The sequence below is a fragment of the Alligator sinensis genome, unplaced genomic scaffold (genome assembly GCF_000455745.1).
Source record: "Alligator sinensis unplaced genomic scaffold, ASM45574v1 scaffold796_1, whole genome shotgun sequence".
Taxonomy (NCBI): Eukaryota; Metazoa; Chordata; order Crocodylia; family Alligatoridae; genus Alligator; species Alligator sinensis.
Window position 1 is genome coordinate 1,667,048 of NW_005842141.1, and position 21,923 is coordinate 1,688,970.

The following is a 21,923-nucleotide window of genomic DNA, read 5'->3' on the forward strand; positions in this document are numbered from 1 at the left end:
CTACTAATGTACACACACACTATTTTAATAACTAAGTTAACCTCCCTATAAACTAGTGAAAGGGATCGTGGTCTTCACTATACCCCACAACATTAACAGCAGCAGCAATAATAGGAGTTTCTATCTCAGTTTCTTTGTCAAGCTCTCTTATGGGCAGGAAATAAGAACCTTTTCCAAACCAGTTGTTCTGCCCCTTCCCTCCCTATACACACATTTCATAGATGCCTCATCAAACCTGCCTCCATTCTTTAAAAATAATCTATCCTAATCTAAAATCTCACATGTTAAATCTTCTTACTTGTCATCTCTTTAGATTATGGCCAAAACCAGGCTTGTACTGGAAAGCTGGTGTCAGCTAGAAGGACTAGCACTTCTTGCAAATCCAAATTTGGATCTCCTTGCCCTCCCTTGAGATCCAGTCATGTCTGAGGAAAATTTTGGCATGTTTTTATCCCTAAAAAAATGCCAGGTGAATTAGTGCAGGTGATGAGTGCTGGATTGGCTGCCTTGGTCACAATGCTTGCAGGAGGATGTGCTAAGAATTCTCTATTAAAATGTTTTTGGGGTTTTGTTGTTTTTTATTAATGGAGAATGAGGTTTCTCATGGGCATCCCATGTCTCCATTCTTTATGAAATGAGGTCCCCAGCTGGATTGCATCTTTTTTGATGCACTGTTTTGCCTCTTGGTTGAAAAAGAACATTGTTCATTGTTAACTGACTCCATATTACATCAGAGAGGGCTCCTAGGCAACAGAGAAGAATAAAAGCTTAAGACACTCAAACTACAGTTTCCATGATGCATTGCACTAGCTTAGCTGGACATAGATTAATGTCTAAGAGGTATGCAGTGAAATGCTGCTTTTTTGTTTAAACAATGGAAAGGAATGATTTTGATGTGGGAATCTTGAATCATTGTATTTCAGAATGAAATGTTTCTAATTACATTTTTTCAGAAAGTTCAGTTCCACAAATGGCTTTGTTAATTCAATGTCTTATCCTAATTTGGAATAAAATGCATTTTGCAATTTTGAACTTTCCTGTATGATGACAGTTCTGATTTTCTAACTCGCAGCCACAGCACATGTTCAACAATGTACCCTGATGAAATGCACCAGGGCTGTTCAGCACAGGAAAGTGAAATGTAACTTCTCAGGCCAAAATTGAATATGATTTTGAGAGGTGATTATGCATATTAGAGTGCAGTGAAAGGGGCTGCAGAGGCTTTCCTTACATTTCATTCAAACAAGTTCAACAATTTATTACAGGCAATACCTACAAAGTTCCTCTTTTGTTAGAGAAGAATAGTGCTAGTGTTATGGTAATGGAAGCAGCATAGCAAAGCATCCACCATAAGCAGGGTATACTCTAAAGTCCACTGACAGAACACCTATTAGAAAAACCAACATGGGTTTATGAGGCACACTTCATGCAACAAACTGAAATATATTGAAGTGGTTTAAAATATAAAGTATAAAATGAAGTGGTTTAAAATTAGAACTTATAAGGTAGAATCAAACTAAACAACCCAGTTAGCTGGCTGAACCTCCAGTGCATCAAAAAGCAGATATCTACTAGAACATTGACCCTCCAAATGAACGCGTGTATGTTCCTTGTATAACAGAATACAATCCATAAAGCAGAGCATATTTCTTAATGGGACAGACCTGCTACTTTGAGCATGTACGTAAGAGTTATATTATGTTTCAGAAGCATCCTCCATGATGCTTGTTTGCTTTTCACTAGTCACAAGATTTCCCTTCTTCAAAACCAAACCAAATGCAATTATTTAATGATGATTCAGGGTTTGGGCAAACTTTTATACCATTGACATCAGTGTAAATCCAGAGTAATTCCTTTCTGGCTCCATGCTGCTGGATGTTTTGGGAAAACATAATTAGTCTGACTTGTTTTTTTGTATGTACATGAAGCTACCTTTTCTTCGCTACCCAACAGCATTGATTTTATTTTGTTCTAACAAAAGTAGGCAATTATGCCTGGTGTTTATCAGCAGGCTATGTCACCCTTCCAAGCTGAAAACCCTTGATTGCCCATAATTTTGGAAGATACTAACGATCACTCTGATCTCATAATCAAAAAACTGCTGCCATTTGAGATGAGGCAATTTTTGCTGTTTCTTTTTGAGTCTCCCTCTTGAAACAATAATAATACAAATGAGAGAGGGCAAGGAGAGGCAATGTGAATCTGAGGCTGCCCATCATTCCTGAGGCAAATACCAGACAGTTATTGCAGTATTGGATAAGCTGAACCTGTGAAAATTGGCTCTTAATTACATTTGAAAGCCTACATCAATACAAAGCGCATTCTTTGCTGTGTGCAGGGTGACACTTGAGAAAGCCAAAAGATGAAAGAAAATTTCAGCTCAGTGCACTGGTGGACATGAGCATCAGCTCTCACCAATATTTCTTCCGCCTCTTGAGCCCACTCACCATAGCAACCTTTGTTTGCCTGCAATAAAAGGGAAGGTATCATCACTGTTCACTTAGTATAGAGTGCAGCTTTTGAGAAGGAAAAAAAAGGTTGCCTTTCAAAAGTGGAAGGGCAGAGAGTAGCCTGCTTAGCAGGTCTAAGATAAACATGCTGTGCAGTAACCCAGCTTTCCCATTTAGTTAAAGTGACAGAAACTTTTATTAGTTTATATTTCACAAGGGGCGTTTTTGCTGTTGTTCAGAGGAAGAGGAATTTTAACTCGGACAATAAAGAACCCACAAACAAACAATAACCCAGTCAATCCACTCTCGTTGCCTTGGTGATTCTTATTTGGCTATCAGCAACCTGGAGAACTTGAGGAGAACAGGAGTTTTTCCCCCCAAAGTGGTTGATAAGAGACATCAGAGCAACATGAATATCCTGGCTCCAGAATCGAGGCTCTGCCCAAGCCACTGATTTCATTCTGAAGAGGTGACTTTTAGTCAGTTACAACATTCATTTATTAAAACCAGAGCCCATTTTAGAATCTACCTGCCTCAGGTACTTGTGTGGCCTCATTACTCCATCTACCGAGCACATCATCCTGTAATGCACTGAACTGCACAGTTGGCATTCAATAGGAGCTAATTGTCCACATTTTACAAACAGAGACTGAGACAAAGACATGTTTGCATCCTCTTGCCAGGATGTTCATAAGCACACCTCACCCCTAGTACCTGTACATGTATTCCACACCCAGAAATAGGCTGTGAGGTCATATGCTGTGTAGGGTTGTGACCCTGCAATCCTCCAGCCAGGATTTGACCTACTGAGAGAGATTTGATCCTCTCTGAATTGCATCTGGACACTTCATGGAAATGTGGACACCTACTCCATAACTGGAGAATCAAAGAGAGTCTGGGTTGCAATTGTGGTGCAATTTTTTAGATGGTGCAACACATTGTGAATGATTGCTCAATTAGATCATTTAATGGCAATCTAAAATCAGTCCATGAAGCTAGCCCTGAAACAGATGAATAGCTATCAAATGTAGATATTAATCTATGAATGTTGTAATCCTAAAATGTCATACAAAAGAATGACTGCTGTCCTCAGCAGTTGCTTTGAAGTGTGCTGGAGACTGATGTCTTAAGAGGAGCCCCCAGGAGGATACCTCTAAGTGGTTTCACCCTCTTATTTCCGGGTTTGGGGCACACCTGCAGGAGTGCATGTCCAGGATGGAACTCACTTGCCACAGTGTAGACCTGCCTTAAGTGGCTTCCCCATCCATTGTCTGTTGCAGAGCAGAGAGAAAAACTTGAATCTCTGGATTTCAAGCTCTAGTGCACTGATTACCAAGGGGTATCCCATAGCATACTAATGTGCTGTGAGATTTTCCTGTGTGAGGAGATCTTCTCCCCTGTTTGGCACCCAACTCCTGCCCCAGCTACTTCTGTGGTACCTGCAGCTACTCCTCTGAGGACAGCTGCTGCTGCCGTGCCCCACCCTTCTCCGTACCGAGGCAGCCCTGTGCCAGCCACCCCAATGCTACCAGCAGCGTGCTCTTCTGTGCTTAGGTGGGCAAACAGGCAGATGAACAGATGAAGTTGCACTCTGCAATCAATCCAGTTTGTCCCCTCCACTCCTCCCATGCTCCCGAAGCCATCAGGAGGAGCTGTAGGGGTAGTCACCAGTGTGCAAGACCCTGCAGGAGCAGCCTTGGCCATTTTAGCAGGCCTTACCCCATGAGGTACAGAACAGGGGCAGAAGGGGGCAGATAGCAGGAAGAGTGAGGTACAACTGGGTGAGGTCTTGTCACTGCTGCCCTTAAATGGCACCATCTAGATCAGTGATTCTCAACTTTTTTAGTGTCGAGGCCCCCTCCCTATCTTTTATGAGTTTAGATCTATTTGGACAGGGGTTACGGTTAGGTGGTAGGGTTTAGAGTGAAGTGTGCTGCCAGTTTTAATCCAGAAAGGAAGTGTGCCCAGGTAGCAAAAGTTTGGGAAGCCCTGCTCTAGTGCTTTAAACACCAGGAACATCCTAAAAGACCTGCTCAGGAACAGGTCCCTCTTCAGATGATATAAATACTGAAAAGATACTGAATTCTGCCCTTTTCGAGAATAGAAAAGTCACTGGGAAAGAACAGAAGTCATTGTAAGCTTCACAAAAACAGTAAATTGACAGCTTTCCATTGTATGAATGGGGAAACTGAGGCCAGCTCTACTGTTAGGAGCCCAAGCATGAACATTTTGGTTCAAGCCACATGTCTGAATTTGTGGTGAAGTCAAGGTGTGAGCCCAGGTTTTCTAATGTCTATTTCTGTGTTAACAAATCATGCTGAAACCACCAGAAGAGTACTGTGATTTTAGGTGCAGTGTTTTGGAAAGGCAGCGTAGGAAAAAAACAAAACATTTTATCAGAAAGAGTGCATCTCAGATAATGTTGCCTGCTGGCAGCATGTGATCATTGCATAGGTCACCAGATTGCATTTTTTGAAAAGGTTATAAATATTTATAAAATCCTGTTTGCCTTGGAGAAGGTAGAAATGGTTGATTAGATACTGTGTGGTATTATTCAAGTATGCTTGACCTCTTGTAATACATAGGCAAAAGATGTGAGTCATCAAAGGCTTGCTGACATGAGTACTTCTTACTCACACAGATAATCTCATGGTAAACCATGTGGAATTACCTTTGTTAGTAAAACACCAGATGAAAGACTAGAAAAATATTCTCTGCAGGCAATGAAAGTTGCCTCCATTACATAGGGGCACATGCCTGCCAGGACTTATGCATGCTTACTGCCAACTCACAAAACACCCATTTTTTTCCCCACCAAAATGTGGTAGGGTTGGATATTGTTTTTGAAGCTGTCTACATTTTTTGCTATCTCTTCTCTGGGTAAACCTTGTGGCTTTTTTTCTGTCCATAACCTGGGTAAGACAGATGTCCCCTTTTCATAGAGGAAGATGTTAGTTACTTAGAGACACGTAGGCAGTGAACAGCTAACAAACAAGCATTCCCAAGATTCTGACTTTTGGAAGACTGACTGGGTAATCAACTGAGAAAGGAATAGGCTGATTTTTTTGCTCTGACACAAATGTCTTTTGTGACTACAGGCAAAATCACCAGATCCTATTTGTACTATCTTATTACCCATCTAAGTATTATCTTGTTCCACCCTGAGTGAGTCTTTGAAAAACTGTTAACACAAAAGGTGGATAGGTCCTCCTCTTCCTTGGCGCATCCAGTCTTAAGGGCAGGATGACAGCACATTAAAATGGGACAAGATAATGGGTTCGTTTTAGGGATCTGATGGGGTGGAATTGGGTCAAGTTTAAGGACAGTTGCCTCCCTCCTAATAGGTAGGTTAGGATCTGGTCCTTTGCCTTTCCGTGCTACAGTTCCTTTTTCTCTAAAATGGCAGTAACAATATTTCTACACACGGGGGGTGGGGGGGTAAGAATAAACATCTTCCTTCTCTCCTGTCTTCATTAAACCTGAATTTTTCATATTTCTTCCCATCACCACAGCATAGTCCACATATGTTCATTGACCTACCTTCTGAGGCTCTTCATCTCACTTTTAGGGATGTGAAAGGTTAAACATGTAAACAATAAGTATATTTATTCCAGTAATGCATTACCAGTTAACATTTAGTGTGGGGCACAGTCTGGTGGGGAAGGGAAGTGGTACGGTGCCTCAGGAATAAGAAGGTGGCAGTGCAGACAGGAAGAAGGGAGGGAGGGAGGAGCAAAGAGGAAGGGAGAAGAAAGGGAAGAGGCAAGGAGGGACTAGTATCCATAGCTAGTCTACTCCTTTCTTCCCAGCATGTCAGCAGCTGCAGCAAGCTGGGAAAGCGCCTTGCCTGCTAATACCACCCATGACTTCAGGTGGGTACTGCTGTCTGGTGCAGCTTGACATCGCCTCCTCCCCACCCTGTCAAAGGTCCCAGGGAGTACCTCCCAGCCACAGCTGTGTCCCAGCAGGTCTGTACGTGGCCCCCAGCTCCCCATCATGCTCCAGGCAGGCGGCCATGGCCCTTCCCCTGCAGTGGGGTGAGGCAGGGCAGACGCCAGCCCAGGGATCTGTATTCCGTGGCCTGGACTGGGTGTGTTATCAGTTAACTGTTTAATTGATATAATTAGAGGAGGTTAAATGGATAATTTTTTTAAGGTATTTTCATCCCTACTCTCTTTGCCCTCCCAGTGACCATGGGGCCCAATTTCTAGCCCTGCAGACGGCATGGCTGAAACATCACCAAAGTGGTGGTGCACTTGGTAAATGTTTGGGACTTGATCCTGCTCTTTTTGAAGTCAGCAGAGTCTGATGGGAGCCTGCTTGAGGTTCTTTAAGTTTTAGGGTTTTGCAAGCCCTTAAGGAAGATGAACCAAATTGTAGTTGAGAGTCATCCTTGTCGTAAGTTGTCAATTAACTTCACTGGTCACTTGGGAGATAAACGTAATAGGATTGATCATACGAGCAAGGGTCAGTGATCTACGAGAGAAATGGAATCAAACAGCTTTCCAAATATGTAAGTATGTATTTTAATTAGCATATGCTCACAGAACAAATAGGGCTGCCAATTGCCATCTATATAGAAGACAGAATTTGGTTTGGCATAAATAACATGATTCAAAATTAGCACAGTGGCAGTGAGAAAGTTTCTGAGACTTCTTGACTTATTTTTCTAGGAAACGTATTAATAGTAGTGTTATCTACTGGACAGAGAAGGGTTTCTATAGCAACTAATCAAATTAAAACTATCCCTTCAGAATAGACTTCCCAGAACTTCTTGGCTTTTGGAAATGTGTTTGCAACAACCTGTTAGTCACAGAATGAATGAGCAGTTTTTAAAATGTTGCCTCTGGTTGGTCTGAAGGAAAAAAAACCTTAACAACCAGCATTCTTCATTTCCTGTAAATTCTCCTGTGAAACATAGATCAGTGGCTGCACAAATCCTCTTTTAATGGTTGTAAAAATTCTAAGAAAACAATGAAAGCTGTATTTGTGTGTGTGTGTTTGAAGCAACTGGAGCATGCATTTTTAAATTTTGTGTGGACTATTCCTTATATGATGTGTGTACTTCAGATAGAGGATATTTAGCTAGTGTTTAGGAAAATGGCTACATTGATTCATAGTTTTTATGCTCCATATTTTCTCTTGTGTTCAGTATAGAGTTTTATAGCAATTGAGTTCTTATCCCAAGTAATATAAAGATCAAATAAAATATGTAATGCCATAATTTTGGCCAGCCCTTTACAACAATAAAGAATGTGGTCAAGTTCTGATCTGTGACACAGGTAGAAATCCAGAGTAACTGAATTGAAATAAATATTAATCTGCAGTTGTTACAACATAACGTACATGATCAGTACCTGGTGTATGTATTGGATAGACTAGGAAACTTGTGCTCCTGACATTGTCTAACTAAGGCTTCAACAAAACTTTGGCTCAACAACACCTCAGCTTCTGGCAGTCACCCCTCCCCTTCCACCATGACTTCTCCTTAATGTAATGAGGTCCCAGGTTCTATCCAAGTCCCCCCTCCCCCTCCCCTTTCCTTTCATTTCCCAGAAAGTGACCAGGCTTGGTTGGGTTGCCAAAAATATAGGCAGGGATTTTCAAGGACCTTGCAGATTGCACCTGGAAGATGAGAAGTCTAGTGACACATCTTCCAGGAAGATTGAGAGGTTTGAAGGAAGGTTCAACAATAAGGGGACAACTAACTAGTATATATTCCAATGAAGTAGAATACATCTGCATGGGTATCTATATAGTAATTGGCAACTGGTCTTCTTGTAAAATCATTGAAATACAATTGGTTTCTATAGTTGTTCAATGCATAAAATAATATAAAAGATTTAAGTGTTCAATCACATGTTTAGGGGCAGATTCAGGGTGGGGATGGGGGTGGGGGAGGCAGTGGTGCAGTTGCACCCCAACTTTGATTCCTGCTCTACCCAAACTTTAAAACCAACTGCTTCAGAGGGTAGCAGTACTTCCATTTAGGCAGTACTGAGAGAGTCAATTAACTTCATGGCTCGTTATAATCTCTGTTTAGTCCACAGTTTATAATGATTCCTCTCCTTTTTAATGATTTTGATGTTCCACTATTCAAATTATCCTTTCTTCTGCATTTTTTCTGTCTGTTAGTCATTTTATCTTCTAGATCATGCAAGCACAGGCAAAAAGAGGAAGAAAGAAAGGAGGGACCAAGCTTAAAATGAACTGAGATTTATTTCATGGCCACATACAATTCTTTTAAATAATGTTTGGTTCTCCAAGCTGGGAGGGCTGTTGGAGTCATGATGGTCAAGGAAATATACAAGTGGTAAGGATCTGTGAATGCTATCTTTTATTGGACCAACTGTATCAACCTTGCAATCTAGTTGGTCCAGTAAAAGATATAGCAAAAAACCCTTGTTTCTTATACTAGTTCCTTCATTTTGTCTTACACAAATGTAGGTTCACATTTGTGGACATTTTGCAGTAATGCTTTTTGCCATAAATAGAGGACACAGCCTGTTGAGACTTCTCACATTATTCCATGTTGTGTTGTTTATATTTTCCAGAGCCTTCACTCTGAGGCTTTTAACGTGCCATATTTTTGTTTTTACTTATTCTCCTCTAAGCAACAGAAAATGTTTGTTATATTGTGGGACACCTTCCTATTGAAGTTTTCTTCACCATGTTCTTCACAGCCTGTCTTTTCTACTACAGGGCAGTGCCAGCGAGGCTACCTTGGTTTCACTGCTTGCTGCCAGAACCAAAACAGTCAGGTGTTTTCAGCTGGAAAACCCTGAACTAACAGAGTCAGACATCATGGGCCGGCTAGTGGCTTATGCTTCGGATATGGTGAGCACATCTATTCATCTAAAAATGGTTATAACATTTTTTTTCTCGCTTAAAAAAAAGGAAGACACCCTGCTGTACAGATTGTTTAGACTGGGCTCTTTGATGCTGAGAAGTTTGTTATTTAATTCTGCTTGTCTAGCATCTACCAAAATTGGTCCATATTTGGGGTTCCTAGAGGCTATCTCAATGCAAATAGAAGTGAATTAAAGCATTATAATGTATTTTAAGATTACCATCTGACCACTCCTATTCATACTTAGTATTAGGTGCGCAAGGTATGCTACTGAAGATGTTGCTTGTGGTGTAAAATACTAACCAAAATGAGTATTACACAATCTGGGTCATAATTTAACAAATTTGCTCATGTACACACAAGCTTAAACTTGTGTGCACACGTGCATTTCCTCATACACCAAATGAGTTCCAAAGAAATGGGCTTTAACTCCTAAAGAAGGAAGCTGCGATAGGTTTGAAAAAAATCCTACTGGAATCAAGCAAGTTCCTTCCAAGTATTCCCAATACAATCCCTGTTTTCTTGCATTGTATTTAGGAGATTTCTTAGACAAATTCTCAGCCTGGCTGAGATCATGGAAAGCTCTTACCATCCACAAAAGCAAATCCTAGTCCCTTGGTTCCACTACTTTTATATTTCTAAAACTGCTAATCCTATCAAAGGAGGGCAAGCAGTGCCGCCTTTTCCAATAAGCATGGCATTTTGTTATCTAAATGTCAGTCAGATAGGAGGAATGCTCCAAGTACTTGATATTTAGTTAGAACAAATCACTGGTTATATGGCATAAATTGGGCATCCTTCAGTTTAATCCAGACTTTGCCATCACCATATGTTAAGACATAATGTAATTAAAAGATATTCGTGCTCTGCTGGGGAAGAGTAGACTGTTATGGTGCAGACGATGTGAGAACAATCAGGATACGAAAGGGTAGAAAAAGAGCACAGTAATTTTTAAAAGGCACAAAATGGTCCTGTGTTCTCTTTGAACGCATGCTGTGCAGATGGCCAGACACAGAGCCCTACATCTGAGGCACTAATGAGGTAGGCCTCACTGTTGTTTTCCCCTTTTTGTTGTAAATGGCTGATCTGAAATGGATACTGACAGCCCTCTTTGCCTGCTGAAGGTCAGGGGATTTTCTGTCTGCTGAAGGATTCACCTTAAGACATTACTGACCTTTCAAAGCGGATCGTTGCTGAGCTGACCGTTCCTTCCACATTAAGCACAGACCTGTGGGACAGATCACCCAGTAATCCAGAAGAGAAAAACCAAATGCTTTCCTGAGAGAGGGAGACAACACATTTATAAGGGGTACAGGCATTTTCACAGGGCAAGAATGGGGCAGGAATTAAGATAAAAGCTCTTTTCTGGGAGGTAGGAGACACAGATGTAGACCTCTACCCTCTCTAAACTGGAGCTAGAAGGGGAGCCCATGTCCTCCACATCCCTGGCTACCAGGTTATGAGGTTGTCAGGGGTACGACTAAGATTTAGGTAATCAATGCTTGACCCTAGAGAGTCTCAACCCAAGAGGATTAAGGAGCAGACAAGGTCCAGACTAAAGGCATGAGACAGGAGGACCAGGAGCAGGTATGCCAGGAGGTCAAGGTTTGAAAGCGATGGAGACATGGGTGATTACTGAGAGAGAGCCATAAGCCAGTGGGGTTACAAGCAGGAAGCAGGGATTGAGACCAGCATCACCAGTGCAAAGTGGGAGGGGAAGAAGAGCGGCTGACAACAGTAGGTGTAAGGGAAAAGGACATCAGTAGTCAAATTAAAGCCATAGACGAGGAGCTGGCCATCAAGAGATAAGGATCTTGACTGGATTCAGGACCAAGGAGGAGGGAAAGGGGTCAAGAGCTGCCAGATCTGGAGCAAAGGGGTCTAAGCTGGAATCTGGAACAAGGAATCAGCAGGCAAGAAGCAGGAAACTAGGAACAAGGAGTCAGAAGACCAAAGCTAGACAGAGACATCTGTTTTAGTAAGTAGCCTCCTAAGCATTGAAAGAGCAGCTGCTTATAAGCAGGCAGCTATGTGCACGCAGGCAACCAAGGCCTTCTGGAAGTAGTTAGACTGCTGGCTGTCAGGTTCACTGGGTAACCAAGGCCAGCTGGGTCTAATTAGCTGGCTTGCTGCCTTGAGTCCTTAGTCACTTCCCCAGTTGTCTCACTCATTCCCAAACTTCCCTTTTTAGGTGCCTAAGCTTTTAATTCACTGCTGTAAATGCCACTGCACTGGGTAGCAGAGTAGCAAAGCACCTAAGTAAGAGTTAGATGCTGTAGCATCTAAGTTCTCTTATGGGCTTAGCCCAAAGATCCAGAATAGCTGTAGGCATTACAGATCTTGTTTCAGCATTCTTGAAAATGGGATGATAATTCCAGAATCTTGCCTACATTTGAATTCATTTAATTGCATTCTGCCCCACAATTTCAGTTGGTTATAATACACCTCTTGCCATCCTACCCTAGGATTAAAGTGCTGGGTTGCTAAGCCCTGTTGAGCAACTATTGCATCCTTCCCTAGAGTTGACCACCTTTCATAGCTAGCTAGTGTTTTCCTCAAACATGGCCCATTATTAAAGTGGCAGCTCATCACAGGTTCACTTTAAAAACAAGTCAAATTGAGGCTACTTAAAGTTGAAAGGCAGAAACTTCATCTTTTTCTAGTCTTGGTGAAGCAGAGTTTTGCCATGGTGTGAGCAATCTGCTTTTGCTGTCTCAGCATGTAGGTACAGCAGGATAGGAAAGAACACCATATCAGCTCTGATTTTTGCTATGTGGGTTTTGACTGACATGACCTTTCATTTAAATCATAGTTACACATTTTATAAGAATTGCACAGGAATCTTTTACTCGGTCTCATTACCAAGGTATACATATCTAGAAATATATTGACTCTACAGAATCTCCAAATATAAGGATCTTTTTTGCCACATAAATATTAATAGGCAAGTAGCAAGTGGACCTCAGTTCTGGCAGAAGATGAATGAATACCAAGGGCATTGCTTATCTAGTTGGTAAAGGTGGAAAAAAGCTTTACCAATGTAATTTAAAGTATACATAGTCCACCAGAATTATATACCCTGAAACACAACTTCCTAAAATAACTCAAATTAGTTGATTTTGTGAAAGTAAATTGTTTTTGATTGCTTTGGTAGAAAATTCTGAGGTTGATAAACAAGCCTACCAAATTCTCAGAGTATGCTCAAGCAAAACAATCAGTGGTAATGGGAATATTATTGGCATGAAGTCTGAGCAAGGGTTTCAGAACTTGGCCATTCATACTTCATAGTTAAGATGTATATGCAGTTCACTGAGTGATGGTTTTCAGATGTGTGGTTCATTGGAATTAAAAAACGTTCCAGTGGAAGACGCATACTTTAAAACTTGCCTATTTTATTTCAGGCTCACTGCTCAGTGGAAAGAGCTGCATTAATTGGAGGAGTGAAGATGAAAAATATCCCTTCAGATGATAAATTTATTGCCCGGGGATCTGCCCTTCAGAAAGCTTTGGATGAAGACAAAGCTGCTGGTCTCATCCCATTTTTTGTAAGTACTGATTCTAACTGTTTTCATTGATGGACTTACTGCACCTGAAAAGCTACTTTCAAGGGCCAAGTACAGATATTACACTTCTACTGATATAAATTATTGGAAACTGGTCTATATGCAAAACAGAACAGAAGTTTAAAAATGGCAGAACCCAGTCTAAGATTGCCTCCCCCGGTGAACGTGTGTTCTGTGTGCTATCGGTCTAAACTATGCCACTTACAGAAAACCATGTAACTCAGATTGATTCCACCTGGGGCTTTCTGAATGTCTCTGCAAGATAACCAGATGATACTGTATGTAATCTATGGACATAATAGTCTGCAGACTAGAGAGAATATGAATTTGACATGGTGAGTGTTCCACACAGTACACAACTTCTTCGTTGGGTCTCTTTTCTTCATAGGCTCCAGAGAAAGAAGAAAATAACTGAATTTTCTAGCCTACATGGAGTTTAGAAGACTTTTTTTCTATGTGATTCATGTGTGCATGAACTGTCAAAGAGTAGCTGCACCATTGAATAAGCACAGCGTGAGAAAGGGGCAATTAAAGGAGGAAAAACATTGGGTTCAGACAGGTAGATGGATGTCAGGGAACTTCATGGCTGCTTCCACACCTGAAAGTTTATGTTATATGCTCTTACAGTGAACTTCCAAGCTACAATTATCACAGACTTCTATGTTTGTTTTTCTGTTTTTGTGCATGCGAAAGAATCATAAAATCAATATGCAAAATGACAGTGTCATACTTAAGATCAGGAACAATCAAACCCCTCCCAGAAACTATTAGCCTCAGGGCCACATTAGCAAATAAAGAAGCCCCACAACCTATTAAGAAGCTTAACAAAATCAGTGGCTGTTAGATAGGTATGCATGTAGCTCCCTTACCTCCCAATAAGATGTCCTGTGTTGAGAATAGGATGGAAGTCTGATTGTAACATTAGTATCCAGCTCCAATCAGAATTCATGCACAGTGAGAAATGTTCATGCTGTGTGATCTTTTAAACTGGATACAAGTGACTTTTAAGGAGCATTACTCCTAATAAAAATAATGCTTCTGAGTCATTGGATAGAAACTGTGTGAATTCAGAATATTAATCAATTGCTTGTAACAAAAATACATTTTATAATGTTTTTTTCCTCCTGCTCATTCCATAGAGTTAACAAAATTAGAAGGTGAACTACATTTTATTCTTGTGCATCATCATCAACTTTTTAAAGTTAAGTTCTTATAATCGTGGCTGTGGAAACTTGCTGAAGTCTGTGGACTTCATATAATATATCCTGCAGAACCTTTTGTGTCTACTGACACCCAAGAAGGAAAAAGCATGTCTTGACTCTCACTATCCAGAGATGAAATTTTAGGTTGGCATTTAGAAAAAGCACAAAAAAAGTAAATGTTGATATTGGGAGAAAATATACAAACTTGATGAGTAGACTTTGCTTTTAGAGTCCTTTTTTCTTCCTTTCTTCTTCTTCTTTGATCATTTAAGGTAAAAGTTTCGAATGAGTCTCAGTATTTACACTTCAAATGTGACTTAGACACTTAAGAGCGACTTTCAGTAAAGCTTAGGCTTCAAAGTCATAGAATCATTGAATCATATAAGTAGGGTCAGAAGGGACCTTGTAGATCTTCAAGTCCGACCCCCTGCCTGGGCAGGAGGGAAACTGGGCTCAAGTGACCCGAGCCAGGTAGGCATCGAGCTGCTTCTTAAAGACCCACAGGGTAGGAGCCAGCACCACTTCCCTTGGAAGTTGGTTCCAGATCCTAGCCGCCCTAACTGTGAACTAGTTCCTACAGATGTCTAATCTGAACCTACTCTCCAACAACTTGTGGCCATTATTCCTTGTTATCCCAGGGGGCGCTAGGGGAAACAAGGTCTCCCCCAAACCCTTCTGGTCCCCCCTAGTGAGTTTATAGACGGTCACAAGGTCCCCCCTCAGCCTTCTCTTGTGAAGGCTGAACAGGTTCAGGTCCCGTAGCCTCTCATTGTAGGGTCTGCCCTGTTGTCCCCAGATAATGCGGGTGGCCCTCCTCTGGACCCTCTCAATGTTGTCCACATCCCTCTTGAAGTGGGGTGCCCAGAACTGGACACAGTACTCCAGCTGTGGACTGACCAGTGTCGCGTAGAGCGGGAGGATCACCTCCTTGGCCCTACTTGTGATGCACCTGTGGATGCACGATAGGGTCCAGTTAGCCCTCCCGACCGTGACCTCACATTGTCGGCCCATGTTCATCTTGGAGTCAATGATGACTCCAAGATCCCTTTCTGCCTCTGTGCTCTCAAGAAAGGAGTTTCCCATCTTAAAAGTGTGTTGCCGGTTACTGCTGCCCAAGTGCAGCACCCTGCACTTGTCCGTATTGAAACGCATCCTGTTTTTGTTAGCCCACCCTTGCAACGGTTGCTTTTCACTCTGTCGTCCAAATCGCTGATAAAGAAATTGAACAGTGCGGGCCCAAGGACCGAGCCCTGGGGAATCTGCTGCCCACTTCCCCCCAGGTCAAATATGACCCGTCCAACACCATCCTCTGAGTATGACCCTTCAGCGAATTAGCAATCCATCTGATCGTGTAGGCATCGATGCCACAGTTGCCTAGTTTTTTAATGAGGATGGGGTGGGAGACAGTGTCAAAGGCCTTCCTGAAGTCCAGAAAGACTACATCTATGGCAACACCTGCATCCAATGCTTTTGTGACCTGATCGTAAAAGGCAATCAGGTTGGTCTGACATGACCTGCCCCTAATGAAACCTTGCTGGTTGCCCCTCAGCATCATCCCCAATGTTGGCCCATCACAGATGTGCTCCTTGATGATCTTCTCAAAGAGTTTCCCCAGGATTGAGGTAAGACTGACGGGCCTATAGTTGCCCAGGTCCTCCCTCCTCTCTTTCTTAGAGATGGGGACCACATTGGCTATCTTCCAATCATCTGGCACTTGGCCCGAGCACCACGAGCACTCGTAAAGCCGTGCCAAGGGCCCAGCAATAACCCCTGCTAGCTCCCTCAAAACCCTGGGGTGGAGAGCATCTGGACCTGCTGACTTGAACACGTCCAGCCCCTCCAGAAGCACTGTAACTCGGTCCTCCTCAACCTTAGGTCTTGAGGCGTTCCCCTCAAGTCCGTCTTGAAACACGATGGGGGAGTCCCAGTCCCTGCACAAGAAAATGGAGGTGAAGAATTTGTTAAAGATGTCTGCGTTCTCCTCTGGCGCAACCACCAGATTGCCCAGCGCATCTTGCAGGGGCCACACATTTCCCGGTGCCTTCTTCAAGAGAAGAGTGTTTAAGTCATTTCTGAATACGGAACTTAAACCACTTTGACCCATTTGAAATGCTCCCCCATGCCTTTTTGTTTCGAACTGTTTTGTTTTACTTAGCTTGGGCTCTGGTTTTACCATTGAGACAGTTGGACTGGAGAGCATGAACACTGTGCTATTTTGCTGCCATGAAGGAAAGGATTTGAAGGAACCTAGGGAGAGCCTAGAAAATTCTGCCAATGGCTGCGTATGGGGGACCCCCCCCCACAAAACAGCTTTCCAGAATGAACAAGACACCTCTAAGGCTGCTTACATGAATTGCTGCCATGGGGCCTACAGCAGAGGAAATGCATCATGCTGGAGGTTTCATTTCTGTCTGTGATAGCACGGTAACTCATATAAGTTGGTTGACTATCTAGCGTAAAGGTATCTTGTTGGTTGTTCATTTTAACAATATACTCAGAAGTGCTTACTTTTTATCAGTATGAGTTTGTGGGGGTTTTCCCCCTACATTTTGTACTGAAAGTATAATTTTGTAGTCTGCTTCCATGTACTTTTTTAATGTTAAAATAACTTGCTCCGTTCCTCAGACCTTGTCTACGTGCCCACTTTGCAAGTCATCTTTCATAAATATTCATCCTCTCTCAGTGTTTCCAGCTGTAAAAGGAGGAAATCAAACAATCTGTTTATAGATTCAGTGATGCCATTACAAAGGGAGTTTTTTACTGTATTTTGTCTCCTGTGTTTGCTCTGCTTTGAAACATGGGCTTTGAAAGGAAGTATTGGCTCAGCCTGAGTTAATGTGGCCTATGCCAGGTCTTCCAATTTATTAGTATACATAAAACATGTCAGCTAAGATTAGACTAGATCTCATTATCCTTATTGCTGGCCTCTTTATTGAAAAGGTGTGCTAATTCCCTGTTGTGCTAAGCAGCAGTCCATGCCTGGCAGCAGGGCTCCCTTCTTTTGTTTATCAGGTTTCAAAAGCTCTCCAATTTCTTTTGTCCTTGAGCAAATTGCCACTATTTTATTTTGTTCCTGTGACAAAGATATGCCCTCTACCAAGGAAACACCTTATGCCACCTTATGATACACCTCCTCTTGTTCACTCTTCCTCCTCCACACAGAGAAATGCAACATCAAAACAGAAAGCTCAGTGGGAGGAATCCTGCCTGAAAAAAGATTGAGCACCTAAAAATCCATCCTAATTAAGACAGCTGAGTTGCCTTGAAGTCTGTGTAATCTCTTGAGCAAAAAATGGTGTAATAGGGTATATGGTAAAGAAATCAAAGAATTGAGACTTCTTCTCTTCTCTGTGCTGTGTGTATTGACTCTACTGAAGTCAGAATAACTATACCGGAGCAAGTGAGTAGAAAATCCAGTATGTATTTACTGGGCTTGATAGAAGACATAATTAATGTAGCCTGGTAGCCACGTGATAACTCTTCACATACACAAGGCTGCTTGTTGGATTTGATTGGCCTAATCTTTTTTTTTAAGAATCTTTGAAGTTATTTCTCCTACCATTGTCTCTGAGGTCTAGGGATTTGCTCATCAGCACACTTAGCACAATATGTTGTAAGAGTTTGGGAGCATGTCCAAAAATCTGGTTTTTTTTTTTTTTTTAATTTTTGCTTTACTGCTCAAGATCACACTTTCAAATATATTTCTTTTACAAATGGTGTTTGCATAAATTAATGACCAGATGTACCCTGACACACAGAAACAGATGAGTTAGTTATACAGGGCACCTGCAGACATTTGGCCTGATTAGATGAGGGGGTGACTGATTCCTAAAATGAACTGAACATGGCAGGAGTTGCTAACCATCAGCATCCCAAAGAAGCAAGCCCCAACTTAGCCAATATAGCAAGATGCTAAACCCTACATTTGGGTTCCGCTTCTACAAGGCAATGAAGTACATGTTGACTTAGGCACATCAGGACCTTGGGATCTCATATTAAGACAGAAAACGACCTGCACTGGAATTAGTTCTGGATGAAGTATCAAAATGTGAGGCAGGATGCACTAATCAGAGCCCTAACAAAATGAAAAATAGAGTCCACAGCAGATGGCCTTGTTCACCTTCATGTGTACAAGTGGGCTGTTAGTACATTGACCTTCATAAGTCAGTGCAGGTGTATGGCAGCAGCTGGGGAGTATATTATAATATACTTCAGTGACCTGATGACATGCTAAAGCTACAGTACAGTCTCAGTGGTTAAATAAATCCCCAGCACAAACTCTCTGTGGCTCTAGCTGAAATGGTTCTTCTTAGTGATGATGTACAGGATATTAAGAAGCAGACCATTTGCATCCAGACTGCTGTAGGCAGTTGTCTCCACAGAATTAAAGAGTTGGAAGTGCCTCCACAAATGACCACTGAAAACAGTTCTTTTCACAAGATAAATAGTGCTAATTTAATGATGTGGCTGTCTGACAGGCAACATTCCCCTCAGAAAAGGCTGGGATTGTAGATACATTCCTTTATGCCCAGAAGTGGTTGTATTATAGAGAGGGGAAAATATCACTAGTAAATATTCAGTTATCACAGAGATGAGCATTGCATAAACAGAAAGGGAGAAGGATAGCTAGGTTAGAAGTTAATATTAGTAGAGTTGTGTGAGGTGTAGTAGCAGAGCAGTAAAAGTCTCTTGCTACAGAGCGGTGGGGGTAAACCTTTCTCTGGACTTGTGCTAAAGGTCACCTCCCAACTGACCTAGCTGTTGTGTACCTGGCCATTTGGGCTAGGGAGTCAAAGGCAGCTGGATGGGATGTCATCTACATAACTCCTATGTGTGCCATTGGCCATGGAATCTGTTACACCTTAACCATGCCAGCCTGGTATTTTTGGGGATGATGGTTGCCTTTTTTTTTTATCACTAAAGCACTAATGTGACGACTACCTAGAAGCATCTTTGAACTGAATATACGGTAGTCTGAGATATTTGTTGTTTTTTTAAATAGTGGTTGTAGTTGCAGAAATGACTAGAAAATTAGCATGAGGAACTCTGTGTCAAGGAGTCAAAATTGCCTCATGGGTGGTTTAATAAACAGTAGAAACTGGTATAACCTGGGACCAATTATAGCTCTGCATTCACTGCTCATATATTAACATAAAGATCTCATAAGTATTTAGGATAAACATAACCCCTATAAATATCACTGGTAATCACTTCTTTAAATGGGACATGTCTTTTTGCATATTTCAGTTGCGTAAGTTTTCCTGGCTATTCTTCTTATTCTCGTTACCTCCAGAAAACCATGATTCTGAAGTCTCAGTTGGTTTTGCATGACAAATCCTGTTCCCTTATTGATCCACATGACATTTAACCAGCCAAGCCCTTTTAAAGTTGGTAGGCATATGCAGATTTGTCCTTTGTGTACTGTTGGGAGATTACACTTCTAAAAGTTAAGGATTCTGCACTGTCTGAAGCTTTGAATGTCAGAGATACAAGTGTACATTCCCTGATACAGGGTGGAATGACTTGAGGTGAGAGAACCAAGTACTGGGCTGCTTCAGATCCACATAAGGGCAGAGTTATATTTACAGTACACAAGCTGAAAAGGATAATGCCTGGGGGCTTTCCTGAGCTGCCAGTTCCATTTCTGTGAAATAGCCTGTCCCCTGCCCTGAACAAATGTGATTATGCTCCTGTAATATGGGCTACAAATTGGGTTAGGTTCATTGTTTAGTACTGACGCAGGGTTATGTGCCCTGATGAGAGCAGATGCTGTCACTTTAAGTGGTTTCTGGGAATTAACACAAGTGGCTTTGGGGCTTAGACACCTACCGAGAAGCCATTAAAAAATATTTAAACAATAAGACGCTGTCTACTAAGCAAACCATTACTTAAAACAGTTGAACTCATGTACTGAATGCATATAATCACCGATCAAAATGGCACGTTTTTAGAGTGGTTATGGAAAGCGTGTTTGTAGCTTAGTTTAACATGTCTTATGGTATTGACTTAAAAGTATTGCATCTTCTGTTGGCTAAACTGAGCAATAATCTTTGTCACTTTAATTGTTTCTTGCCAGTCACTGACACTTCTGTTCATAACAGCCTACATACCTAATCATAATGCACATGGGTAAGGGAACACAATTCTGACTGTGTGCAACCTTAAATTCCTCCTTTCCTTAGCTGTGTGCCTGTGTAACTTGATATTTCAAACACTGTTCTCCATGTGTCATTTGTGTAGGTGCCCAAACTTAATCCCATTTTCCCCCTGTGTACATCCATCTATTTCTACCCAGAATTCAACTGAACATGAAGTCAGAGAAAGTGTGCCCCCTCTTTAATGTGTGCTGCTTCTTGGGAGCAAATCATACAGCTGGCAATGTGATCACTCTGGCTATTTTCCATTCATCTGTGGGTAGAAGACCTAACTGCACACTGCATTCATCACAAAGAAGACCTGGTCAAACCTTTTTAAAATGTACTGTAACATTTATTTGAAGCCAGGCATTCTTGACCTTGAGAAGACCAGCTTCCACAAAAATAGGCATAGAGGGGCTCAAAACATCCTGCCCTTCTATTTCTAAGCCTGATGAGCTTCGACAGCGCTCCAAGTATGGAAAAGAGCTTGACCATGTTACAGAAGCTAAGAGTTCTTGTTAGGAACATTACTGTACCTCAGTGTGTGTATAAATCCCCTTACCAATGTATGTGCCATATCCCTTTTTATCTGAAACTCATTGGGTGCTAGCATGTTTCATAGAAGTGCTAGATGGGGGAGCAGTGGGGGTGGGGGGAGGAAGAATACATATCAGAATGGCTCCACCAACTTTTGATTGCCTGTTTGCTTCTGGCACAGAATGTTTATAGTAGTTAAAATCATTAGTGCCTTTGCTGCTGCAGAAAAATTCAAGTGGCAGAAAAATTCTGCCCCAGGCTGCACTAAGTCACGTCTACCACATGCCAGATAAGTAGAGGATTATTCACTAGGTTTACTTAAACTGGTTATCACTATGGTATGTGAGCACTTTCCATAAAGCACAGACACAAAGTTATCTCCTTCTCCCAGCCCTGGCAACAGGAACAAGCTTTAATATTATTGTTGAGCATACATGCCATACAGCGGCAGATTCGTTTTGTGAGGGTTAATGCAGGGCAAAGAGAGAGTGTTTGCACTTATTTATGTCTTAAATTCTGTTTTTAATCACCACAGCCACTTAACTGTCTGGGCAGAAAAGGACTTGGGTGGTTCTCTGAAATTTTTTGGACAGTTTTGATGGACTGCAAGCCTCAACAATCAGAACTGTAGACAGCAAAAGAAGTAGCTGCTTGGCTTTGTCCCACACTATGCAGGAACAACACAGCAGTGTTTCCCAACCTTAGGTCCCCTTGTGAAACACTGAGTGAATCAAGACTGCTCAACCCCACCACGCATTTTGAAAAAGGTGCCCATAAATTAGATCATCACAGCATGGCACAATCTCCCCTTTCCTATAAGCTTTTATGAGCAGTGCTATACTGACTGACATTGACCTTTAAAATACTGTTGCTGGCATCCAACTTAGCTGGTCAAGACATGTCCTTAAAGCCTTTTTTGGGTAAACAATGGACATTTTTTTCCACAAGCCATTTTCCCCCTCCTTCCTCCTTCATTTAATGAATTGCATTTTAAAAAAAAAAGGCAGTTGTTGTTTCAGAGAGAAAAACACCTTGGTTTTATCTTGACTAGCTTAATATGTTTACATTATGCTCTTCATATGTATTAGAATGTGCTACTTATACACATGTGAGCACACACATGTACAAACCCCTCAACACATAATATTAATATAACATGGTTTTGTGTGTGTGTGTGTGTGTGT

General features: G+C 41.7%; 1 protein-coding gene across 3 annotated transcripts in view; it reads left to right on the top strand.

The window, feature by feature from the left end:
- Window positions 1–21,923, top strand: part of DDC (dopa decarboxylase) — a 107,039-nt gene that overhangs the window by 32,885 nt on the left and 52,231 nt on the right. For all 3 annotated transcript variants that reach the window (XM_025206121.1, XM_025206122.1, XM_006025329.3), the window contains exons 5-6: window positions 9,153–9,287; window positions 12,702–12,845. In XM_025206121.1, coding sequence (XP_025061906.1) covers window positions 9,153–9,287; window positions 12,702–12,845 — 279 coding nt within the window. The remainder of the gene's footprint in view (window positions 1–9,152; window positions 9,288–12,701; window positions 12,846–21,923) is intronic.